The sequence below is a fragment of the Falco naumanni genome, chromosome 4, assembly GCF_017639655.2.
Source record: "Falco naumanni isolate bFalNau1 chromosome 4, bFalNau1.pat, whole genome shotgun sequence".
In the NCBI taxonomy this organism is placed as follows: domain Eukaryota; kingdom Metazoa; phylum Chordata; class Aves; order Falconiformes; family Falconidae; genus Falco; species Falco naumanni.
In genome coordinates, this window is record NC_054057.1 from 66,607,326 (window position 1) to 66,634,321 (window position 26,996).

Consider the following 26,996-nt stretch of genomic DNA (forward strand, 5'->3'; position numbering starts at 1 on the left):
GGACTTGCTCTGCACTGGAGCAGTTACGCTAGTTGCTATTTTCCGTTTGCTTCAAAGGCAGCTCTGTACAAAACGGCTCTGCCGTTCCCAACAAGACAGGACCTTGTTAAAAGGAACTGTGTAGATTCCCGTTGCGGGATCATGTGTTATATTCTAAACCAGCAAATCCAGCTGCGAGCTCTGGGTTCTGTTGCTAATGGAAGAGAAACAGCATCGCTTTGGGGACCAGAAGGGGAGACGGGAGCACAGCCAAGGCGATCCAAACTGGGGGGGAGCGGGAAAGACTGAGCAAAATTGCAACTAAAAGCGAGCGCTGGGAAAGGACCGAGCATTAAATCAGAACACCGGCACTTTACATCTTCTTACAAACTGCCCTTGAGGCAGGCATTTACTTAATGATTGTGCAAATTTTTTTTTAACATTAAAACCACTGTTCTAAGTAATTACCGAACTGCACCAGAAGACAACCCGCGGGCCAGCACCAATTAACAGCTGTCCCAAGGTGAAGAACCACCACCCTTTGCCTGAGACCACAAAAGCCTGCGCGCTTCCAGCTGCCCCTCAGGCTCACCAAATTCTTGCAGAAAACAGGACCACCGGTGAGGACCTCCACTACAGAGACCAGCCATGAGGCCTGGGAGCTCAAGCCGCACCAAGACCCCCCACCCAGCTGGCAATGTGGGGGTCAGGGTGCCACACGGGCCGGCTGGGTCTCTCCAGGCACCAGCTGCTGTGTCGGAGTTAATGATGGCTTTGGACCATCCAGCCTGCTGCACCGCAGCCTGCCAGGAGAGCTCCCGAGACACTCCTAGCTGGGAAGGTACAATCGAGGAGATCCTTCGTGTGCCCCCACCCCAATAAAATCACCCTGGAATTTCCCGACAGCGAGCAAGGTCAAGCCAGCAGCTCATGGCATCCAAAGCAATCAGCAACTCCAGAAGCAGCACGACTGCAAGTTTAGAGCCTGCAAAGAGTGCCAGACTTACAGAGAGACCAGCAGAAGTGAAAGATGGGAAGTTCTTAAGCATAAACATGCCGATTATTTCCTATTTTTAAATTAAAAAAAAAAGAAAGAAAGAAAATTTAAAAAAAAAAAAACAAAAAACCACCCTCCATTACTGGAAGCCTGAGTCAGAATTACCAGAAGGAAGCTGGACGGAAGAGCTATTTTCAGTGCCAACAAATCTGGAGAGCAGGTGAAACATCTCCACCTACAAATCTGAGCTCAGTCTAAGAGTTTCTATTTAGGCAAGAGAAAGGCCCAGATCTGCTGGAACAGCAGGACTTGCTCCTCTCAGTTCCAGCACTGGAAGGTTAATCCAGGTCTGGGTTTGTATCACGCAATCTGCAGAGTACAAACCCCTGCCGTCCCAGTTCAGTGGGGCTCTGGCACACAGCGTTTGACCTCAGGTGTTGCAAAGGAAGTGACAGAAATCCTGGTGGTTGGGAGTACTGGAAAACTAACCACCTGGCCGAGAAATGCTGTGAGGGCTAGTCCAGGTGGGACCAGCAGCTGGACTGGAGGATAGGGCATCTTTCCCCAGCCTGAACTTGTACCATTTCTTCCTTTCTCTACTCTCGCTCACCTCCCAGTTTGATTTTTCTCCTTCCTCTATGCTGCGTGTCTAAAAACATTCATAGAAGAGGCATGCAGGGCATATGGGAGAACACTGGGGTGTAAGCAGGAGAGACTCATTCAGTAAAGTTGCTGACACATGCACAAAGGCTCGGTCTTACTCCATTTTTTTTCCTTTCTGCATTATTCTCCATTTTGCCTCACCTTGCCATGAGTTCAGTGGGAAAAGAAACAGCGACATACGGCTGACAAGCCACCTCCCCTCTGCATAAATTCATTCCCTATGAATTGAGCTAGGACAAGGCTGTTCACATTTTTCAAGTGCTGTGGATGAGTTAGAAAAAAACAGATCAGCAGCTCACAAGAATTCTAGCTACAGGCTTCAGAGGCAGGGCTTTGCTTCCCCAATCTTAAAAACACTGTAAACTTGTGAGATGGTTGTGAGAAAACACAATGGATTACAGGAACTATTTTTAAAAGGTATTTCACAACTTCATTACAAATGCAGCAAGCATGGGTTTTGTCTGCTAACTCCTGCAAGTATGTAACAGTGGAGTAGCTCTTCCCTCCATGCCCATTCCTGAAATGATAAACACATTATATACGTCTCCGTTCTTTACGGATAAGAGCTCTCCCCACGCCTGCACATGAACACAGCTCTGCGTCCAGCCATTTCCCCTTCAATCACAAACACTCCACCTAAAGCTTCAGCGCTGGGCACTTGAGATAAGGGTTTCTTAGTGAGCTTGACATGTTCAGCGTTGCGCAGTCTCGCTGTGATGCTTTTAACTGTAATTTTGCTCTGTCCTCCCTTCTGAAAACCCGTTTCCCCAGTGCTAGTGACAGCTGATAGAAACAAGGGGGAAGCTAAAATAGGGATATGGTCTTTCCCATGCCATGTCTTCAAATTGCTACACAACAGAAGGCAGTTCATAATTTTTTATTTTATTTTTTTTTTTTTAAAGAGGATGAGGTACAAGGCCGTTCTTGTACCTGGGATCTACACGTGGGTCTCGCAGGCAGGACGCACCCAGTTTCACTCTCAAGGTATCCCACGCATCACAGCTGTGTAAGGATTGCCATTTCCACTCTGCCTGAACCTTGGGAGACTGAAATTCGGGAAAAACTACCACCCTGACAACACCGTGTGAGGCTAGCCATCGCTCCTGGGTAAAGCTGCCTACACAGCTGCCACTGGGATGTCCTGCATCAAAACAGACTGGGACTGCACCTCCCCAGCTCACATACGGGGTAACAGGACCGACACGCAGCTCTGTACTGCAGCTTCGTAACTGCTCTGGCTGCTCAAAAGCCAAAATTCCTGCAATTTTATGGAAAATTACAGTGATGTAATGATGTGGCGAGGGACAGGGAAGGATTATCTAAATTGCTTGTATATTTGGTGCAGGCTATCAGCAAAGCCTCCATCCTGCACTGAATGTTATAGTAAGGAACCTTATCTTTGGCACTGCCTTCAGATTTCGCAACAGATCGCTTGTTTGCCTCCTTTAAGAACAACAACCACAAAAAAAGCATATTTGAAACTCAGGTAATAAAACAGTTGTCAATCACGATCCAGCCTGACAATCCGTTTACCTTGTGTCCCGTGAGTTATCACCTCCCACAGAAAAATGAAACCAAAATCTCCTGCCTGGGACCTGCTTAACTGAGGCCTCAGGAAATAAAACTCAAACTCAAAAAAACAAACAAAAAAAATCAAACTCAGTGAAATTAAAAACCAATCAAAACCACCCCCAACCACCTCTGTATTCAGAAAACACAGATAAGGCAACGTTTAAAACAGTTAGAGATTCTTTTCTAAAGGAAGTCGTTTATAAATGGAATTCCAAGGAGTTAATTAGCTTTATCTGAACCCAAGTGCTCTGCAGAACAAGGGGCAAGGGGAGGAGGTGAGAGCGGCACACAGCAGAGACCTAGACGGCTGCTCCCCCAGGCCAGAGAAGTTGGTCTCACACGTTATTTGTTTCTCACTTGCATTCTTTACGCTGGGTTTAAAACGGCTTTTCCCACTAAGATTTTTGCTGTATACTCCACAGATACAAAACTACAAGCTTTTTTAAGCATCGAGTATCTCGACCAGAGTTCACATGTTTAGAAAAAAGGACACCAAGGAACTATTTCTGTAGTGATTTAGGCTACGACGTAAAAAACACTCAATAATAGGAAACTGGGAGTCATAAGGCATAGGCCTTCTCTGTCTCGGGGGATGCATCTGCTTTCTAGCTTTTTTCATCCCCCAGTTTACAAGCCTGTGATGTCTTCAGCCTTTTCTTTTGTGCAAATAGCTCAACTCTCCTTCCTGCTGTCTCAAACCGCAAAGGGGTCCAGCCTGTGCGTGGATCGCCTGTGCAGCCCTCACTCAGCAGCGCAGCAGCGTGACCCTTGGTGTCCAACACGATCACCCGCGGGCAGCAGAGCAGCAGTACTCGCTGCCTCCCACTACAGACACGCTGCGGGCCAGGAGGATGCTGCACAGGTCTATGAAGGTGATGCAACCTCAGTGATTTCAGCAAGAGCTCAGGTGTCTGATTTGAGGATCTGCATAAATGGCCTGAGATCTCACAGAAAGTTTAAGGCAGGCAGGAGCTTTGATTGCCTGAGTGCCAGGCTAGGACCCTCACCACCAAGCCACGTTCCTTCAGTGCCCGACCTGTCACTGAGCCACACAGCAGCAGCATCTGCCAAGACTCTTACTTCCCAGCTGTGACAACCAGCCAGCTTTCTTCATGGAAATAGGCAGACACACCACTAAGTGAAAATGCAGCCTCTAAACACAACAGAACCTCAAAATACAAGAGCGGCTAAAGCACGGCCATGCCAGATTGCCTTCTGGGGCATTCACACTGAATCTTTTTCCCCAGTGTCTTTGTAAGAGAATGAACTACAAAGGAAACCGACTGCACGGCTGGGCATTCACCGTGACAGCCGAGATCCAGAGATTCCACAGACACGTATGATATTGGTTCCGCCAACAACCAAACCCGTAGCGACTGATACCAGGTTGTGCAACAGTGAGTAACCAGTCCCAACAGAAGAGGGAAAACAGATGGCAGAAAGCTGGTAAAAATGCACAGAACCACATGTTGCTGTGGGACTGTCGGGAGATCACACGCCCAGGGGAAACTCAAGAGACGTAAAAGCTTGTAGGGACTTCGACTCACAAAGTAAACACAAATGGTTAGTCTTAAGTTGAGACAGGGGTGGGGGTTTAGTCATTGTTACTAAAATATCTGCCATGGAGAATAAACAAATGGTGGCTGCTGCTGAGGGCAGTTAATGATCTACACCACAGTGTTTTTCCTGCAGTCCTTCTCTTCAGCACTCCTGAGCACCCCGTCACAGTCCACTCTGGACCTGCTGAATGTTTTAGGGATAGACCTGACCCACTGTGCACCTACCCACCACTGCCATCAGAAGAAAGAGCTAGTGCCTGCACCACACTCTGAAAGAGTGCAGGTATCCCTTTGAGGATGTCCGGATTCCCTCCTGCTTCCAGGAGACTACAGTTTGTGTCATCATTTCACCCCATCCCTCCTCAAGTGAAGTTGGTAATAGCAAAATAACACCATTGTACCACAAATCCATCCCTGCAGGGAACTGAGTTGTTTCTTAATTCCTTGGTGAAAACACCACGGGATGAAGCCTAAGGTATTTATTGTCAGGGACGATGGAAAAGGAGCAGCCCATACCTCTATTTGGTTCTGCTGTGGTGTGTTTATATCCCATAGTGTTGGCACGTGGTTCAGACCATCGGCAGGCAAGAAGTCCTTAGGATCCGCAATGTCAGAGAGGGAATCCGCAGGGGATGAGAAGAGGGAGTTGTTGGAGAGCTCATCGAGGTATGAAGAATCCTGAAATGGAGAAACAACCCCAATTAGAGGAGGCAGGATGAGAAGACCAGAGACCTCCTTTCCCACACCTACTCATCCAGGAATTTTTAATTTCTTGCTATTAAATGAGCAGCTCCTTGACTTCATGCTCCACAAAACTTAGAAATTAACTTTTAAATGAGGACATGCTCTAAGCAGCTGGTTTAAAATCTCAGTTTCTTGAAAAAGTAAGAAAAACATGGGCCAGACAGAAGTGCTGGTACATGTTCAGGACTGACTCAGGCTGTGCACAATTCTACATACAGAGTGGGAGAAAGAGGAGCATTCAACAAGCTCTGTCACCTCAGCTTTGTATTTGACCTTGAAGAAGTCTGAGGGGTGAAAAGTCCTCAGCCTAACACTCGGAGGACTCAAGTATTTCATTCATGCACAGAAACCCACAGAGTACTAGCTACACCTAGTAATGACACAGCTGTTTAACTGCAATTTCTAACACAGCGATACCTGGAGGCTTCGGGAAAAATTAAGTCTCCTCGTGCCAGGTCGTGCACAAAGAAGGCTGCCAGGAGCAGGGGGAAGGAGCGCTAGTGTCATCTGGATTTGCATCTAGATGAATCTTGGCAAATCTATTAATCCTTTTCTCAAGGGCATGCCTCAGTCCGGACAAGAAGAGAACGTGCTTCAGTGATGAGGATCAATCTCTGCCCCCATTCTTTTTCTGCTGCCTGTCCTGAGATGCCTTACAACCGTTTTATTTTGCGCAAACCCGGTGATGATGATGGTTTGAGTCACACAAACTCTAGCTCAGAAAGAGCCTTCAATCCCCATCCTACGATCAAGTCCTTGTCTGTTTTTTTCAAATTTCAGGTGGCAAGAACCAACAGCCAAGAAGCACTTCTTACTCTGCATCCTGCAGCACTTTCCCTGACTCCATCACATCATCTCAGTTCTCCTTCCACATCAAATACCACTTCTAAAGTTTTTCAAAGCAGAAAAACCTTGTCTGCTGTTTATTGAAGAGCAACATACTTCCAAACGCCGAGGTCCTGCTGGAGGCAAGCCTCTGTCCCAGGGGAACAGGCAGACAGACCAGCAGGTCTTTCTTGGTGCCCCACAGGACCCTGCCAACACAAACGAGTTTTGTGGTTCCTCACAAGGGTCAGGTCTGTCAGCAGATGGCCAGCTCAAGCTCTCCGCTAGCCCAGATAACCTCATGAGTGCGTTATTACCGCAGCGCGGCTGCCAGGAGAGCCACCGTGTCTGATACAAGGAGAAATCACCGTTCATTTCCAGTTAAGGGCCAATTTCCTACTACAAGGCAGAAAGGCAGCCAAAGATTTTTAAAAGTCACTTAGCCCTGCCTGACATGAAATCATGCACAGCTGAGCCTGCTTGCACTATTCCTAAGGGCTTCAGGCCAAGAGCTGGGTCAGCCTCCCTCCCACGACTGCTATCAAAAGTTACAGGTTTGCAGTATTTAAAACCATCAGACATATTCCCTTCACCTTCTTCCCAGATATGTCTCGTCTGGCACCTGAGGAGACACCCTGTCTGCTCCGAAGCCACAGGTGCAGGGGCTGCAGCTACGCAAGCGCATGGATGTGCTGAAGCAAAGGCAAGCGGTGACAGAGGTCACAGCGCCACGTGTGACGTTTGCATCCTTCAGTTACCGACGGGGGGACCCGAAGGCCTAAAGAGAAAGAGCCGGTTCGGTTGTGCCACCAGGGTGGTGCTGTGCAGGACACCCTCCCATGCCACACGTGCCACCGCAGCGGTGCGCCCAGCCGCAGCCCTCGCTCTCCATGCTTCTGTGGCTTGTTTAGGATCACCCAGAAACCAAGGCTTTTCCAAGACTGAAGCAGGCACCAAACTTTATCCTCTAAAAATTACGTGACCCCTGAAAATGGGACTCCATTTCACACCTGACCAAGTAGGAAGGCAGCTGGGTAAGTCTGGCCTTTCTCGGCCAGAGCAAGCGCCTTCTCCATCCTGCAGCAACGTGCCCACCTCCCACAGCCTCAAGTTCCTGATCTGGAGTGCCGCATGGACAGTACACGTAGGATTCAAGCAAACATTGCTCAAGCCACTGAGATTATTTTTTTTTCCCCATTAACTCCCCCCTCCCCAGGTCTGTAGCCTCTCTCAACCTTCCAGTCCCCTGCAGAGACACTTGCCGTTTACCTTGAACCGCTGTGCTGCTGAAACAAGCCACCATCTCCCCTCACTGTCCTCCCCACCCTTCTGCTTCGTCCTCTGGGCTCACCATCCTAAAAACAAGCGCTGCAGGAGTTCAGCAGCCTCCGGCTATCACCACGATCTACGCTCCTCTGCTACCAACACCTCTTCAGATCCAACCAGGACACGGGTAAAGCACAGCGCGTTGACAACTGGGCTTACTGTGGAGCTTGGGAAGAGAGTTTATCACCTGATGCTACTCTTCCATATTATGCCTGTTATAAAATGGTTTAGATCCATTTTGTAGCAACTTTTCTGGACATTCCCAGAAAGGAGGAAGAGAGAGGTGGACAGGCAGATGGACTGCCCCTTCACCCGTCCGCTCCGGTTCCTGATACACCGGGCTTAGGCATAGTCAGAGGACCCAAAGCAGCTGAGAACTCCGCTTGGGGTGTCTTGACAATCTAGATGCTACACAGAGGATAAATACAGACTGATATCAAGAGGCTCATAATAATTGCTTTGAAGACGTTACTTTCAAAGCCCAGCACTAGAAACAACAACAGTTATCTTCTATGAGCACCCACCACAACAGTGGTGGCACAAACAGCTCCTGGAACTACAACCCTCCCACTCAAAAACCATGATGGTCCAAGCAGCTTGTCCACACGCGGTGAACAGCGGCTGGTTATCAAGACACAGGCATGCTGCTTTTCACAGGTGCCTGGGGAGATCCCGAATGCAAACCTGAAAAGAAAAAAAAGCAGCACACCTCATCTCAGGCCTGGCCACCTCGAGGGGTCGCATGGTTTCCGGTAGATGGGAGGAAGGGCAGAGCCCTCAGAGCTCAGCTCACACGGTGATCTGCAAGAGCTAGTTCCTATTCATAACAATCAAAAAGAGGCATCATCATCCTCGATTTTAAATCTACAAGATTACAGGCATTCTTTACAATCTGCACGCTGAGAGGAGAAGCTTGTTTTTCCTCTCTCAAGGACACCTGGCAGATACTACGCTATGCACAAGAAAGAGCTAAACCAAAAGGCTGGAGTTACAAGGCAAATCCAGCTTTGTTTAGCCAGGGATTTTCTTTTCATTACGAAAAACTTTTGTTACATGGATCCATTTCAGCATTTCCCTGACAGCGTCCCAGTTGAAGGCTCCACCACCCAGGGATGGCGGCACCAGCATCTCAAGGAGCTGGAAGCTCTGAGATCCCCACCTGGTCTCATTGCTGAGCTATGGGGAAACACCTCTGCGCTGGTTTTATTCATTTGCAAATACCCCTGGCAGAAGGCAGTTCAGTAGGAAATGTCTGCAAACACACGGGCACGGCAGCAAGAAGGCTGTGGAGCAGACTGGAGTGGCCACTGCACATTCAGATTCTGAAGACCAGTAAAGTGCTGGGCTGGAACAGCCACGGGAGATGTGAAAGCACTGCACCACGACTCCAGGTACCCCAGCGGGCATCCCCTGCTTTCCCAAGCCCAGCACCTTCAATCCCCCAGCAAAGGCTCCAGCCCCACCACCGCTCCCTCCACTCAGGGCACCAGACTGAAATGGGAAAGAGGAAACCAGCCTCCAAGTCCGAGGGAGGATAGTATTAGTCCTGGAAATTATTTCAGTGATCCCATCCTCTTGCAGTATTACTAGGTATTAGTCACAAGCTTCCAGTCTCCCATTTGTCTTAGCTAATTATACTATCCAAAGAGCACTAAAAGTAGTGACGTGCTAGATCCCTGCCCTGAAGAACTTAAGAGTGCAATCTCAGTAAATTAGCCTCGCTCGTACACAAAACACAGTGTAATTGTTTATGCAAGGCCATACTGATAACTACAACCTGTGTCATTATAAACCGTGCCTTGACTAATTACTCCACTGGTTTATATGGGGCAAACGGGAGCAGCGAGCTTAGTCTCCTCAAGGGAAAGGAAGGATCATCACCTAAACCGTCAGCTCGTGAAATGACAAAGTGAGCACAAGGACTCCTTTCTGCAGTGGGATAAAGCCACTGTCAGACCCATCGATACCAGTTACAGCTGCTCCCTGCCAGGCGAGACCCTCAGCAAAAAGGTGCTGAGCGCTGACATGCAGACAGAAGCAGCTGCAAACAAGATGCCAGCGTTAGGGGTGGAAGAGATGGCCCAAGAAACCACGAGAAGCAAGGAGGTTACAGGTGCAGCAAGCACTGAAAAGGGGCGATGAGCTGAGCAGGGAGTGCCAAGGCAGCTCCCAGACCTGCTATGTGCTACTTCTACTTCTCGAAGAGTCTGACGGGCATGAGAAGCTGCTCAGTGACACCACTCCAGAGAGATCACCCACCTCAGTCATCAGGATTAGAAGCAAGTTATTTTGTCCCTGTTTGATCAATAAGAATTTTTTAATCTTCTCACTGGAAACGAGGTTTTTTTTACAGTAACAGCACTTATTTTATGTTTCAGTGGAAGCTGAATTTCTGCAACAGACAGACGTTACCCCACAAGGCAGGATCTTCATCTCAAATGCTATTCTGCAGCTATTCTCCACATAAATTTTATTTCTGGAATTAGGCTACTTTGGTTTAGGGGGGTTGGAGGGTTTTTTTCCCTGAGTTTTTTGGAGTTCCCCCCACCCCTAATTTAGCATAGCAGCTAAATCCAGGCAGCACATTGCAGATCATCACTGGTGGGAGAAATTTCCTGCAGGGGGGCTGGCAGACCTGCTTTGCTTCCATCTCCTCAGCCTGCTTCATTAAACACTCCTCTGCACTGGGACAGTGAACACCTGGGAGAAGCACCAGCTCGAAGATCTCAACCCTGAGCCCTGCAACTCCCAGACTTTTCCCAGATTCTCCCGTTAAAAAGACAGACAAAGAGACCTTGAAGTCTGCTGTGAAAACACAGTTCAGAATTAACTGCTCAAGTCAAAGATTAAGTTTAGAGAGGCCCACCATAAAACGGTGAAAGGGCAATTCCCTCACAACAGAGTGACCACTTAATGGAGACTTTTATAAAGGGTCAACAGCCAGCTGATGCAGAGGCTATGCACAGCTCCTGGCTGTTGGTCTTGCCAGAGTGTTCTTTTTTCACACTGAGGTTGAAATAACATCAACGTACTAGAACATGAGATGGAGGATCACAAATCGTTGTCTGGTCTTCATATCAGAAGATGCTCTGATGAGTAACTCAGTAAATCAATGCCAATCATTTGATGGGAGATCTAAACTGTGAGTGCAAACCATAGAATAGTTTGGGCTGGAAGGGACCCTTAAAGCTCACCTAGTCCAACCCCCCTGCCACGAGCAGGGACATCTTCAGCCAGAGCAGGTTGCTTAGAGCCCCATCCCACCTGACCTTGAATGTTTCCAGGGATGGCACCTCGACCACCTCTCTGGGCAACCTGTGCCAGCATCTCACCACCCTCATCCTAAAAGATTTCTTCCTTATATCTGGTCTGAATCTACCCTATTTTAGTTTAAAACCATCACCCCTTGTCCTGTGACAACAGGACCTGCTAAAAACTCTGTCCCCATCTTTCTTACAAGCCCCCTCCAAGTACTGGAAGGCTGCTGTAAGCTCTCCCCACAGCCTTCTCTTCTCCAGGCTGCGCAACTCCAAGTCTCTCAGCCTTTTCTCCTAGCAGAGGTGTTCCAGCTCTCTGACAATTTTTGTAGCCTCCTCTGAACCTGCTCCAAGAGGTCCATGTCTCTCTGAGCTGAGGGCTCCAGCACCGCAGCGGGGTCTCACCAGTACGAATTGCCAGTCAGTGCCACTGGGACACACCAGATTTCTATCATTATCCCACAACAGTTAGCAAACCCAAGAATTTACTTTTTAGAAAAGACCAGAAAAAAATCTGAGCAAAACAACCCAAACACTTAACCTCTTCCTCCCAACCACTGGAAACATCTCAGTTCCTTTAGTCAAAACAAAGTCTTTCTTAAAAATAATGAAAGAACAAGTGAAGTCTAAATACAGAAGGAGTATGCATCCTAAAAATATTTTTGGCCGCCAAGCTATCAATATAAACAGTTTATTTGCTCACAGTCCAGACACAGAGGAAACAAATACTTCTACACAGCAACTACGGATTACTCAGCTACATACCACACAGTTGATAGAGGGTTGTTTTTTAAAAAAAAAAAAAAAACACAACAAAAAATCCCCACCACATAGATAATATACACAGGGACACACAAATAAACATACCCAACAAAGCTACACTGCAAACAAGAAAGATTCGGTGTCTCAAAAATCACAGATTAAGCAAATTACATTTTAGAAAAGACAAAATCAAGAATTAACAGCTGCAATGTAAGCAGCCGATGACTAAAACAAAATCTTCTAGCTGTCAAAACTCAAAATCTTTCTAAATGTGGGGCAATAAACTTGCAGTCTTAAGAGTTCAGTTCTCTGGCTGGGATGGCATTTCCCTTGCTTTTCTGTACCCGGCATCTGGTTTAAAAATAAAATGCCTGAAAGCCATTACAACTACATAAACACACCAATCAATTCTCCACACAACTCCTTTTCCTCTGAGCTTCACAGCTAGCGACCAAGTTCTGAGAGGAACAGCCTCCAAGTAATGCACATTTCAGCAAAACACAAATCACATCTTCACCACAGTAAATCCGCTCCCACTGCCTCGCATCGAGTCGTCGCCCCTAAACCTCTGCTGCCAGTGCAAAAAAATACGGGGGGGACACAAGCTTGGGGGAGCAGCTGGAGCTGGCTAGCCTCACAAACAAAACACACAAGGAATTCCAAGGAGGAAGGGGGGGGGAAGAGGGAAAGAAAAAAAAAAAAAAAAAAAGAAAAGAAAAATCAGGCATTACCTTGTAGCGAAATGGGAACTTTAGCCAGAACTGCATTTGGGACATTTTAAAACAGCATTCAGTTTGCTGTCGGCAGAGCAGGACGTGGATGAAGCAGTAAAATGAGATTTTTCGGTATATAATGGAGAAAGGTCTTCATTCATGACCGCAACAGCAGCAACAGCCAGGAAGAGAGCTCATCAAGGGTTTTTAAAAATTAACATGCAGAAGAACGGAGTGAAAATGGAGGAAAAAAAGACAGCCATCCAGCGCGTCTGTCCTAAGCCTGTGGAAATTTGCATATAGTGTTTAGTCACGAAGGAGAGTGCTTTTACTTCCTCTAAGTACGAGGGCTGACTTTCAGGAAATGATGCCTGCTTGGTAAGTCAGTGAAATTACTGGCAATGCGATGAGAATTACTGTATGTGGTGTAATTCAACCACAGATACACTGTAAACAAAGCCGTGCTGCGCGGCCAGCCGCTGAGCAGGAGGTCAGGCAGGAGCTCCTGGGTCGTCCCTGGAAAACCAGCGTTTCCCCCCCGCAGCTTTGGGGCTGGGGGGTTCTCCCCCTCACCCCGATTCCAGACAAAGTGTAAATTCACAGATATATAAACTGAAAAAGATCATGAGCAGGTTTCACAACTTGGGGTCCCCAACCCCACCCCAGGTCCATGGGCTTCCTTCTGTCTTCAGTATCTGCCCCACCCTAAATAGTACAATTAAAAAATTGGGAGGGGAAAAAAAAAAAAAAAGTACATCCAGTTTCTTAACTTGCTTTTCTAGATCATTATTTCTCAGTGTCCAGAAACATTGCTTTTTCTCCCCAAGGCCTTCCCTTTTAACTTTAACTTGGTAACAGAAATATACAGAATTTCTAGCGGGGAAGAGAAAAAGGCACAAAAAACGGGACACCGGAAAGGGAAGAGAAAAAGGCACAAAAAACGGCACGTCGGAAAGGGAAGAGAAAAAGGCACAAAAAACGGGACGTCGGAAAGGGAAGAGAAAAAGGCACAAAACCCGGGATATCTGAAAAGGAAGAGAAAAAGGCACAAAAAACAGGATATCTGAAAGGGAAGAGAAAAAGGCACAAAAACCGGGACGTCGGAAAGGGAAGAGAAAAAGGCACAAAAAACGGGATATCTGAAAGGGAAGAGAAAAAGGCACAAAAAACGGGACATCGGAAAGGGATTTGTTCAGCGTGAGCTTAAGGAACGTCTGCACCACCACAGAGGGTGAAGGAGAAGTGAGTTTGCCAGAGCACTCACCGCCCTGCAATAAACCCATGAGAACTTCTCTGTTTGCTCCGGGTTCCCGTTTGTTTCTCCCTCACCCAGCCAGCAGCACCGGTGCCAGGCTCCAGCCACGGCGTTAGCCCCCCACCAGCTCCCACCGGCACGACTACCCCAGCCTGGACCGCAGCTGGAGGTGGCACCGCCGTGTCCAGGAGCGCAGCTCCAGCCAGGCTCGCTGCAGGACACTGGGACAGCTGTGCCAGCTGTGCCATGGCAGGGCAGGGAGAGGGGCTCAGCCTGGCCACCAAACCCGGCAGCCAACGAGCCCAGCAGCGTGGGTACACGTGCTGAGGATGGCGAGAGGAGCGCTGGCTGTAGGTTGCTCCGTCCCTGCTCTGACTCCTTCCACGCAACCATAGCAGGGCTTCACATGAAACGCAGCTCATCACTGCTCCGTGCTAGAGCCGGTGTGCGGTGCCTGCTGTCATTGCTGATGCAAGTGCTCCTGGGGCCTCGTGCTGAGAACTGCTGGAAAAATCCCATGTTGCGAGGCACTTCTCAAAAAAAAACCCAAAACTTTGGAGCAGCCAAGGACAGCAAAGCCCCTACCAGACCTGCAAGAGGTGAGGGCAAATAATGAGGTGTGCTCTCCCAACCCTTCCAAGAGTCAGGGGAGACAAACTGGAGGGGAGTAGGGTTTTTTAGGACATTGGATGAGGAGGGAGGACTAGCCCCTGCCAGGAAGATGCGCTGGGTCCTGGCGCTGGAAAACCACCCGCAGGGCATAAATGTGCAACAGGGCTCCTTCTAAGGAGCACAGCCCAGCCCACCGCAGCACAGCAGTTCCACAGGGATTCATACATTAATCGCCCTTAATAACGAGGATCCACGTTCCATCATGCAGAACACTTAGTCCAAAAAAGTTTTTGCAATAAGCAAATGGGAAAGCCAAATGCCTTTCCCCAGGCACTCAGCCTGCAGCCAGGGATGCTGGTGCCGCGCTCACAGCAAGCAAGGAAAAGGCAGCACCAGCAGCCCTGGCCCCGGGAAGAGCTGCAGCATCGCTGCCGCGTTCCTCCCATTAATAGAGCACATTTCACCTCCGGTGAAGGCTGCAAGCAGCGGTTACGCAGGCGCTGCGATGGCAGAGGCGTTCTGCAGGAACTGCGGTAAAAACGAAGCGTTTGGTTTCTGTGGGCAGCTGGTTTGGGGTGGAAAATGGCAATGGGTTTTCACTGCTGCTTTTATTTCAATTTGATTGTTTTAATTAGCTGGTAGTGCCCTGGAGCTTGGGATAGGTGCTTTAATGATGTGCTTGAAGAGACCAAATACATTTTTGAAATGGCTTAATTAGTGACTTGCTGGTGACTGCCTCGCTGTGTGACCTTGATTAAACCACCAAGCCTTGCCTGACACTACTGAGGTCTTGCTGTTTATACAACCTTTTAAAAAGCAGGTGGTTTATTTCCTCTTCCTTTTCTGTTAGTGGACAAATAGGGCAAAACGTAGGCAATAAAACTGGATCACCAAAAGGAAGCAAGATGTATGACATCATTATAGACAACCAGGACTGCTAAACTGATTTTGCAAGGCCACAGTAATATAATCACGTAAGATAACCCACTGAGAAACCGTCACCTGGAATTTTAACAACCTGTCCTAGGGAAGAAGGCATGCCACAGAATTTCTACTCTCCACAATTAATTCACGAGCACATGCTGACAGACAGGAAGAGCAAAGCAGAATTATTCTGTCATCTTCCAGCAAAAACTGGAATGTCCAACCCAGTTAGTTACATTGTTGGGTAACCTTTAAGCATCCTCTACCACCTCCTAACCAGTGCCCTGCAGGACAGCTTCCTGAACACGCTGATGGTTTCTTGAAAGCACGTGCTGAGCTTCTAGGAAAGCCCAGATACAAATCAATCTAGAATAACACACCTGTACACAAGACCTGCCAGCTCATCACCCTCGTGCAACCAAAAAGTTCAGGTTTAAATTTCCTGAAACACAGGCGTTTCAGACATGTCCAAGGACACTCCAGGCTCTGCTTCCTGACCTGGTGAGACACTCGTGGAAAAAGCCATCAGGCCGCTGCAGGTCTCTGCAAGCCAAGCTGCTGGGCACCATCCCATGCTAACAGGCAGCTGCACAGGCAGGAGGGATACCTGAGCAATGAGTAGGCTATACTATCAGATCACAGCAATATGTCTTGAAAAAAGAAGTCTAAAAGTAGCTAAAGGGCGGCAGAGTACTGAATATCTGAACACTGCAGTTTGTGCGAGCAGGGTTGGGGTTTTTTTTCGGAGGGATGAAAGAAGGGAGAGTATGTATTGTACAGACCATGCCTTGCTTCTCCTGTTCCCATGACACAACTGGTTTCACCCAGCTGGGTGTAAGGCTTTGCTTTGCATTTTGGCTGTTTTAAGAACCAGGGGCCATTCCTGCCCCGCACAGGGCAGCCTCTGCTCTAGTTTCAAAAGCGAGTGAGATGCAGCAAGGTGCATGGAGAGCAACTGCACTGAGAAGCTTTGACAAGTTGAGACCACAAATGGTTTATTTTTAAAAGACACTAAGAGCAAGGATAACAAACCAGCTGGTAGGTATTTTATAACCAGAGCTGAAATGCAGTGTATGTGAGGGGGGTGTCTGGATCACAGCAAGCCCTACCAGCACACCGCTCCCTCGAGGACTGGAAATTTGGAAGGCGACCACTGCTTCTCCGGGACCGGGGAGAGGAGCAGGGGACAGCCAAGCAAGCCCAGAGGGGAACTCCCAGGCTGGTGCTCCTCCTTAAAATGAGGAGAAATCAGGAAAACTCACGAAGCATGAAGGAAAACCAGCGAGAGAGTAAACTCTTGCAGGTGATCCCGAAAGCTGGAGGAAAGCGGTGCACAGCAGCAGGCAGCGAGATGGTGCGACTGGGGGAATAACACACACGTGAGGCCAGGAAAAGGAAAATGACTGAAGGCAGCGGTCATGTTGCAGGCAGTATTTCTTGTGGTGACTGCTGTGACAGCACCAATGGTGTTCTGAGCACATTATGGATCAGGACACACTGTGACAGCCAGCAGAACTGGAGATGGGGAATCTCACTTGATCACACTGACCCAGACCGATTCTGCTTTGAATTAACAGGTCTATTTTATAACATCTCCCAGTGGTCAGCTATTAAATTATATTACCGGCATTTTTTTAAGAGCACTCCGTGTTTCAGACCCGTTCCTTTTCCCACTTTTGTTAGCTTTATGAAGAGGAGAAGGCAGAGAACGGTGCTTGCCAAGAATTTCAGCAGGCAGTTCTCCATCGCCTCCTGTGCCTTCTCTCCTGCCCAGAGGTGGACATCGCTCTTTGAATGTAGCAAAACAGATGAAAACTAAGGCTGAAACGAGGGAGATGTCTGAGCCTTCCAGCCTCTTGTACCCCCTCCTAGGGCCACAGGCATCCTGGCCGGCTCCTGCAATCCACAGCCAAGCACAACTGACAAATTATGTCTCAAAAGCAGAATTATTCTCACTTAACCACAGGTATCTCCACCTGAGATGGTCCCAAGAGCTCTTTTTACACATCGAAGGGAAAGATTTATTCCTAAAGCACAGTTCATCCAAACAAAAGGAGACATTGCTTTAGAATAACGTCAGCTGCATCCCAGATGTGTCCTCACCTCCTTGATCACCAGCTCAGGGTGGCTAAATCAGATGATCAGAGACTGAGCACTTGCTAGGTGAATTTTACGCTGATGCCCAAGCCCTGCAGTTCAGGAAAACGCTGCAGCACCCACACAGACCTGCCTGGTCTGGCTCTTGGCTGTGAACCACACACACAGGCACTGACCAGCTACCAGTGTGCCTGGCTCCAGCACAGCTCACCATCAAAGCAGCCAAACCCTCTACACGAGCCAACAGCCTGGGCTGATGCCACTGCCTCCTCGTGCACCCATGGCCACACTCGCCCAGCTCTAAGCTGGGAGCTCAGGGGGGTGCATGGCCGTGCCGTCTGGTAGATCATCTCCAAGTGCATTATCCGAGGCATCCTGACCCAGGCACGCACCCTACATGCAATGGATGACCCCACGGCAAGGCAGGAAACCACAGTGAGAGCAGGGCCACAGCAGACACGCAAACATCGCGGTCACAGCCGTCCTGCTGGGAGTGCATGCCATCATCACCAACACGATCTCACCGTGCTTACTGTAACAGGGTCAGGTGAGCCGCTATAATCACAGCCTTTATTTTTCTAAACCAAGGCCTGAAGTAAGTGTTAGGCATCTCACCGAAAGTGTTTATAAAGTGTAATTAAGCCAGCCAAAACTCCAACCCTGAAGTGCAAAAACAAAGACATGAGCATGTAAAGCAACTTGTTCATAAAGTGCTTCAAAGGCACCAGAGCCAGTTAACTGTCTTCAAATTGATTTTAGTATCTCTGTTCCCTGTAGACATAACTCCAGGACAGCAATAGGAAGTTCCAGGATGTTTCTTATTCCAGGAAACTCTTCATTTTAGTCAGAACCAAGTCTTTCATATAATTTAATAACTGTTACATTGATTTCTCTTAAATCACCACAGCTCTGTGCACTGAAGCACTTTTAAAAATTAATACTTTTTTTTTAAGAGTAGGTTAATTTATCCCCTTAATAACAGAGATTAATAGGAGATTGCAAGGGGCTGGTAGTGAAAAGAGGGCTGGTTTATGATTAACACTCATGGTCGAGAGCCCCCATACACCACGAGCAGATCAAACAAAGCGGTAACTGCATCTTTACAGCATTACTGCAAATGACTTTACCCAAGAGCAGCCAATTCCTCCCTGCCCCCACAAGCTAAATCGATCCGGACTGACCTCCTTCCTCCAATCCAAGCACAACTCCAATTTTACAAAGCGTACCCGAGTTTACTGCCAAAGTGTTTCTGCGTAGAGCTGCTTCGCCGAGGAGAACAGGAAGGAGCTTGTGCGAAGCCCCCTTGCACACCCACCGTGCCCACACCTTCCACACTCGACAGATGCTGCTCACCCTCGCCACAAAAAGACCAAGTTTATTTTTCAGCGTAACTTATGGCAAATGAAGTTGGAAGAAGAGGCTTTTGGGCGTTCAGAAAGTCCTGATCCGGACAGCCACAAGGAGCAAGTCAAATGAAGTTAAGCAAAGGGATATATAGCTTGACTATCAGAAAACAGCCAGGATCATCTTAAATTACAAAAAGCTCAGAGGAAATGGGCAGAGTCGTGTGGTTTAAGTAATTCTAAACAGGACAGAACAGTGAAGGTTAAAGAAAAATCTGTGGTGGCTAAAAGCAGCGAGTATTTACATGATAGGTATGCTTTTCTAGAACAGGCTGCTCTGCTTTTATAATAAGGCTGGGGACAGACTACAGCTCAACACACCTGCAAAGGGACAGCAGATGCCAAAGCAGAAGTTAAAGCCTCCTGCACTGTCGTAGCAGTTAATAGCTCTTACCATCAAGATAGCACTGAGACAATAAAAATGCCTTTGCAGCAAAATTACTGCCCACAAGTACTGGATTCCAACTCACCAGCACCTGATAACTGGAGGAATAAACAGCAGAAAGGGAAGGAAGCAATGGAAACCAAAAGCAGCTTCTCTTCAGGACTTTGATTTCCCCAGACGTGTGTGCAGTCAGTAGACTTTTTCCATAAGGAGATGACACCACAGGGTTGGGGCACGACTTTGGCTTAAGACAACAGTTGCCAAGATGAAGAAGTGCTATCAGACCCCAATATGGCCTCATATAACTGTTTTCTAAACCTCAGTTTAAGCCACTTGTTTATATAAAGAATGCAAATAGACCGGCAAGGGTGCATCACTCAAAAGCAACCCAAAAAACAAAAATATTGTGGAGGGAACAAGTTCAAGTTGACACTAGGCTGTTCTGACCATGCAAATGAAGCACCTTGTCCCATATGCATATTGCACTGAGCAAGGCTGCTGTGATACACACAGAAATCACTCTTCACCAGACCTAATGGCAGCAGTGAACGATCCAATTACATAGAAACTCCCAGAGCAATTAAGAAATGTGGCAGCTCCCACTCACGGCATCCTCAGGCCAGCAAAGGCTTTACACTCTGAAGGTGCAACTGAGGACCTCCAAAACAAAATACGGAGAGAAGACAGCAGGGAGCAAATGCCAGCATTGGAGGAAGATGCGTCAGCCTTCCCACTCTCCAAACCCTCGAGTCCCCCAAACCCCAGGGCAGACGAACAATCCTCCAACCACTGCCACCTTTACTACGCAAATACCTCAAAATCATTAGTCGTTAGACCTTTTAAATCCTTTTTCCTTGAAAACTCTGTAAGAAGCCAAGCTGCCTAGAGGCCACGCAATCCGAGAGGAGGCTGGGGTCCTGCTGCAGCCCAGAACGGTTCCAGGTATGTTTTGGGGAGGTGGCGTTCACCGGCTTGCTGTCAGGTCGCACACAGGCATCACAAAAAACACTCCAGATCAGAGATGACACTGATTTCCAGCCCTTCCTCTGCCCCTCGGGACAGCATGCAGAAGTCAAGGACTGGCCGGCTGCTGAGATACACAGAGAAGGATGTCACCCAAGGGGTGACATCAAGCTCTCCTGCACCACTGAACAGGCTGGATTTTGGTACCTCAGCAAAAGAACAGTCTGTGTTCATGTACGAAGGCAGCACAAGTTCTCACATAACCCAATCTACCTGCATGCCCAGCGACCACAGATTTAATCAAGCATCTCTTACCAAAGCATGCAGCAAACTCCTCATGTTCTCTCTTTGGTTTTGCTCCTCTGTCTGGCATGGTCGTAGCAGCACGAAGTTTAACAGGACTTGCCACTCCTACCACTGCACCGGGCAAGGATGGAAAAGACAGGTACTTTCCTATACAGTCACCTGGAAAGATGTAACCACCCAAGCTGCTCCCACACCTTCTGAACAGCATGTTTCAGCTTTCCAGGCAGACTGTTAATATTTAACGGTTTGGCATCTGGGACAGTAAAAAATCAGTAAAGTGGAAGATATTGCTGAATCAAGGGATGGAAAAGCTCCAGGACACTCCCAGATGACTCCAAACTGATGCCACTGCCTCCAGTTAAGTGCCTGCTGCTCTACTGGATCCAGGCTCCAGCACCGGCTCCTGTGAAAAAATCATCAGCTCTTCTTTGGATGAGCAACGACGAGCAGCTCAGAAAGCCCTAGGTTTTATCAATGGATTTCCACACTGGTGCTCATGGCATTCTAACACGTGAGAGCACTAGCAGCAAACAATGTAGAAAGCTCTGAAGTCAAAAGGCAAGTGTTGAGGAAGACCGATCTGGCTCCGTACCTCAGCAGAATATGCCATTTGAGCTGGAGGATGACTAAAGAGTGAAACACCTCTTCAAGAGCAGTAGAGCACACCACTACTATTATTTCAGATTAACGGGCACTGTCACACTAGACACCTGGTGAGTGCTGCCAGTCTGCCCTGCGGCAGCTCAAGACAGACACCATCCCTCTGAGGTATGAACTCCATCAGATCAGTTTCAGATTGGAAAACAAAGCTCTAACAAAGGTCCTGCTCAGTTTCAGAGCACACAAGGTGAAACATCACTGCCTTGGGTTATCTGTGGGAATCTCCAGAAAGCCCTAAGCAGTAATGTTCAGTGCACAGACCTACAGACAACCAGCAAACAGGAGAGAAAAGCACCCATAAAAATGCTCTGTTCTTTGGGGGAATGTACGTGGCACCTGCTATTACATGGCACAACGCTCGAGTGAAAGAACCACCTTGGCTGATTCAGAGAAGGATGCTTTATTGTTTCTATACTTAAAGCAGAATACTTCAAAGCACATTGTAAGAGGTGCAGTCTCACAACAGGTGGCTTCAAAAGAAAGAGTCCAGGCAAAGTGTAACTGCCTACAATCACCTTGCTCCCATCTGTCACTTCCTCTCCACAAGGAAGAGAGTGGCACAAGAAGTGTTTCTTGTTCTGGAAATCATTTGAGGTCATTTATGGCTGGTTTGTCTCAGAGCCCTCCTGCTCTTTTGTCACCTAGCCGACACAAAGCATCATCTCCTTTTCACAAAGGATCTCAAAAAATCTGCTCTTCCAAGCTGGTCAAGATCAATTTCTGTGATGCAGCAGGGGAAGGAAGCTGATCGACCACTTGGGTACTAGAAAATACATAAGTTAAAGAAATAATTAAGCCCTTTCCCGTCAAACCCATCAGCCAAACTACACCAGACCTGCAAGCTGAGACCTCTGGAGAGGACCCCTCTCCCTCTTCCCATCGCAGCCTGTTAAATGGCTTCCACAAGTTCATGAGATCACATTTCTGTCTCATTCCTCCCGCAATTAATTCTGCAGGGGGCAAAGATCAATGCTATTACAATTCATTTACTTATCTGGTTTTATCCAGTCAGAAGATACTGGTCAAGAGCTACTGGTGATGACCAGACCCGCTGTGCCAGGTGACTCACTAATGTGAGGCTTTGCTCAGGGAGCTGGATTTGGACTACCACACCAGTGGCCCACCTCACAAGGCACAAACCATTTTCTCCCACACTTCAGCTCTGCAAAAAATGAACTGGCTCCAATCTCGGCTTGCTAGGCACTGAGCTGATGCAATCCCTAAATATTTACTATTCAGGAATCCACCACTTGTAATCGGTGAGAAGCACAGGCAACGTACGCGAGTGAAGGGTGTTTCAGGATGCAAATGATTTAACTGTCTGAAGCACGTTCAAATTCACACTTACCTATATCCTCCTGCAAGTGGGATTCTCCTGTGCACTTTCAGTGTTTATGTTAAACACCACTTTAAAAGACAGAAGCAATTTCACCACAGATAAGCTCCTACCAAGCCAGCAGATAGCTTCTGAATTGCCGTTGTCAGAGAATCTATCCCAATTGCACGCAATTCCTATCAGGCGCTGGACAAATTTAAGAAATTGCCCGTCTCTTCCTTTCCCCTCAGTAAGGCAATACTGAAAAATAAAACCCATCACCGCAAAGTACCATTCTCCCCCAAAGCCATCAGTAGCTATGTACTTACCTGAGGAAAATCACCATTTTTTGGTAAGAAGTCAGTGGGGTCCACAGATGCATAGTTTGTATCCAAGAAATGTGGTCTGCTGATGGAATTCATATAAAAATCGCGAGGGGAATTAAAATATTGCCTGTAAGGAAATGGGAAAAGCAGTTATTTCCTGTCAGTCCTGAGTATTTCTCAGGTTGCTTCAGACTCCATCATCAGCGGTGAAACTGCAACTATGGGATGACACGTAAAGGAGATTGGTACTAAAGAAAAGCTGTGTTTATCCAGAAGAGATATCTAGGCAACTTAATACATCTATACCAGTTATATCCTACTTCCCATACTCCGTAGCGTAAGAGTCTGGAGAGCTGATTAAGAATTCAATTCTCAGCAATTTGTGTAAACTGGTAAGCATTTAATAGATAAAAATGGTCTGAAGGGCTAAATAATATTGCAGTCCTGACAACAAAGCAAAATTAAGCCTCAGCAACGCGCCCGGGTGCAACGGAACCTGACAATCACGCTCCGTAAGGACAAGCATCAAGTTTCACAGGAATGTCACACCCCAGCGCTAGTTTGGGCCATAAAATTGAGACAGCCCTGCAAACCAGCACAGGCAGGGAAAGAGAGCACCCCCTTCGCACCCCCTTGATGGCGAGGTTTATTGCTCCCAGGTCTTAAAAGGCAGATAAAAATGGAAGGGTGAGGGACAGGCAGCCCTAGGCAGAACTGTGCACCCAGAGCTGAATGATGGACCTAACCAAACCCACCTAGTGACAAAGCACGATCCCTGCCAAAGGAACTAGTGAAAAAAAGCAAAGTGAAAAAAAGCAAAGGTCTATGCCAGCACTTCTTCTGCCTCCTACCCCCAGCAGCCCCCCACCCACCCCCCCTGAGCAGAGAGAAGGTAAAAATTGCAACCGAGCAGACAACTCCCTTCCTCCCACCCAACCCAGGAGCAGCCTCTGGCCCGAGTTAAAGCACCGTCTTCTGGTTTTACTATTACACAGGCAAAGCCCTTTCCCTCTCCTGCAGGAGCAAGGAATGTGCTTCGTAATCTTTCCCGTAAGGGCTGCGCACTGGTTGCTTGGGCAATCGCCACCCAACACGCTCGCAGGCTGGAACCACTGGAACGTTTCACCCCATCTGACTGGTTTCCTCTTGTGGCAAAAGTTGTACGCTCTTCGCAACGCCAGAGTTACAGAACCCACAAGCAATAAACTTTAACAAGGCACTGGGGGGGGTGGGGGGGGGGTGGGGAGGGAAGAAACAAAATTTAAAAAGAAATCCTACCCAGGAGCAGAGCAGGGAATGACTGCACTGCCAAACTACTATTAAGCAATTAAAATGCCATGTGCGGCTAGCAGCTCATTAATACGCCATGCTTAACATTTACATATGTATTTATGTGCAAACACAGTTATCTCACTCCGCTAAATACATTTTTCCTGCTCTTTTTTCATCATTAAAAAGAATTTCCTCCCAAGGAACAGCTCCCTCCCGCTCTGTTCCTTGTTCTCCCCTTATTTTTAGTGCTGCCGGTTTCACCCCGTGCAAGCACGGAGGTGTGAATTTAGCACACCTGACAGATCCTCTGACAATCCAGCACCAACTCACAGCTCCTCCTCATCTATTCAGGCAAATTAAAATTCTGGGAATGACTGTATTTACACACAGGGAAAGGCTTGTTTAAACTGCTTTCAAGCTGTGGTCTCACTGTCTCTCTTGCACGAGGACAGAGCTTGGCCAGTGTTAACTAGCTAACCAGGGAAGGAGAAAACTATTTTTACCGGAAAAGTGAACGCAGCCTCCAATTTCACCAGCACCTCGTGGTCTGGACAAGAGTCAGTTAAGGTAATGGGAAGGAGACCAAAGCAGCCACAGTGTCCCTGGCCTGAACTGCTGTGGAATGACCAGCCCTGGTATGTTATTTTGCTTTCCTTCTTAACCTTGGTTTTCAAATCTGTGAACGCAAGACGCATTTTTGTCTTGCCATCTGAAATAAGAGCCGATAGCAAAACTCAGTGCACTGCTTCGAGATCCTCTTAGGAAAGGCGCTGAGTATGCAGCATTTGTCAAACTCCAGATTTCAGTACCTTTGGTGCTGTGCTTTACCCTTCTTTGAATAGGACCTTAAAGATCTTCTCTCTCATTTGAAGAGCTGACGTAAAGACACTGACAAGTTACCTTGAATTAAACTGGGGGGGAGGGTGTAATAGTAAGTGTTAACTGGAAGAATCAAGTACATGAACCTTGCTGTACTGCCAAAGCAAAGATGTGAAAACAGCCTCGTAGCAAGATGGCCCTGTATGTACCTGCTTACATTCTCCAGATTTAGTTACTGGTGAACTGCTCCATGGAAGCTACTCTGGGTCAACTGCCTCCCCTCAGAGGCAGAGGGTGTTCACTGGGTAAGTCATCATCATTTTAGAAAGGAAATTGATACCGGCTTTAATCACACTGGATTTACTGCCCATTCACACTCCTATCATAAGATCTGACTTTGAGCTGCAGCACTAAAGAAGGAACCCGGTGTCCTGGGCAATAGAAAACACCACCTGCATTTGTCAGCTCCGACACTGCGAGCAGTGTCCTGTCATGGAGACACTCAACTTGCCCACAAAGAGCCAGACTACAGCTAACCTGGCCCATCCCAGAGCCAAAATCCCTCTGATCAAACTTGGAGGACAGTCAGGGACATGCACAACCAAGGTCCATCCGATGACTACGGGCAAACGCTACACCAGCTCCTTTCAGGACGGGATCACTCTCCCCATTGAGGTTGGCTCCTGAAGCAATTGAGGCCCTACATCAATCACTAACCTCTAATAACACATACACTTATTATTTAGTCAGGGAAACTCATCTCTTCAGTGCCAAGACCAGCGTCTAGGCTAGGGAACAAATGCTAGGGAGTTTGGAGTTATCTCATTTTACTTTTCGGCTGCAGAAAACCCAGTGCTGATCTTGCTGAATAAAACCAGACTTTTTTTAACCCCAACAACTAAATGCATTTAGTTGTAAGTTCTTAAAGACACTGTTCTGCACAAGGTAAAGCTGATTCCAGAGAAGCACTGTGCTCTTCAGGCAGAAGAGGCTGCACTGGCACCAGCCAGCCCCCCCAAAGAGGAATGCTCCTCGAATCCTGCCACCACCAGCACCACCTTGCCTTGTGGAAAGGTAGTCACTCCCAGTGAAACCACACGGACAAAAGGGAAGGAACGCTGGTCTCCCACTTGTGTTTGAACTCTTGTCTCGAAAAAGGGAAGGAGGGGATCTGGCTGAAGAGCGTGGTCTGAAGAAATCAGCCTTTTGCTGGGTGAAGAGGAGGTTGCATGTACTGACCCAGTACAGTCCTTCAACAGGTACCGGTGACGAAAAATAAGCACCTGCTCCCTGCCCCACAAGCAAAACAAACCAATAAAGCCCAGCCCAAAAATTCAGCTAGAAAAAAAAAAAAAAAGAATATTTAGAAATCTAACTAGCCCATGAAGGCGTGCAACATTCAGAACCCAACAAGCACCAACAGTTTTACCACAGAGAGGTTTTCTACCCTTCTTTAAGGAATAAAGCAGCTGGACCACAGAAATTCTTTCACCCCCAGCTCCTCGGGGTGGGGACACACACGATATGAGCTGGGTGGGGAACACCTTTGGGTTACATCAAGCTTGGAAAATTCCTCTGAGGAGCAAGACTGTGTCTCTTGCTGCCACCCACTCTAAAGGGCAGCAGTGGAACAGCTTGGCACAAGGCAAACCTGAGCCAACAGCTGATGACCCAAACCTTTTGATGTCAATCCAGCCGGAGGGTCCCAGGGTAGGATATTTCACAAACTCCCAAAGAATCTTGGGGGGGGGGTGGGGGGGTGTTGTTGGGTTGTTTTCATTTGGGTTTTTTCTTTTGTCAAGAAATTGATCATTGCCTTCAGTTTTTCCTGAAGCTCAAGACTTTCAACAGCAGGACCCAGAGGAACACACTGTGGCCGGGCTCTTCCAGGAATCTACAGCTCAGAGGTGAGCGCATCCCTCCCAGGAGAAGGGTCAGCATACTTTGTCAGTTCAAGCTTGCTAGGCTACTGTGATATTGTGCCTACCTCACACGCTTCATACCAGCTGGCTCATCCATGCACCTGAAGCCCTTCTGGGGCCACGCTGCAACTTCACCGGGGTCCTCCCATGTGTATTTTGGCCAAGCTTTATGCTCTGTTACATCCATTCAGAGATGCAAATTCCACATCTCAGGCTGGCAGATGAGCAGAGATGAGCTGCCAAGGTCACAGGCTGCCTCAGGATCAGCTGGGTATCTTCTTCCCTATCACTAGACCAATTCATGTTTTTCAAAGCCTGTTTTACTGTTTTAGCAAGCAAT

At 47.8% G+C, this 26,996-nt stretch overlaps 1 protein-coding gene across 4 annotated transcripts in view; it reads right to left on the reverse strand.

Moving 5' to 3' along the window:
- Positions 1 to 26,996, reverse strand: part of SBNO2 (strawberry notch homolog 2) — a 64,846-nt gene that overhangs the window by 20,758 nt on the left and 17,092 nt on the right. For 2 of the 4 annotated variants that reach the window (XM_040589259.1, XM_040589261.1), the window contains exons 4-5: positions 22,647 to 22,770; positions 5,287 to 5,448 (exon numbers count right to left, since the gene is read on the reverse strand). In XM_040589259.1, coding sequence (XP_040445193.1) covers positions 5,287 to 5,448; positions 22,647 to 22,770 — 286 coding nt within the window. Of the gene's footprint in view, positions 1 to 5,286; positions 5,449 to 12,415; positions 12,697 to 20,351; positions 20,529 to 22,646; positions 22,771 to 26,996 lie in introns of those variants that run through there. The other 2 variants (XM_040589262.1, XM_040589260.1) reach the window with 2 other exon arrangements.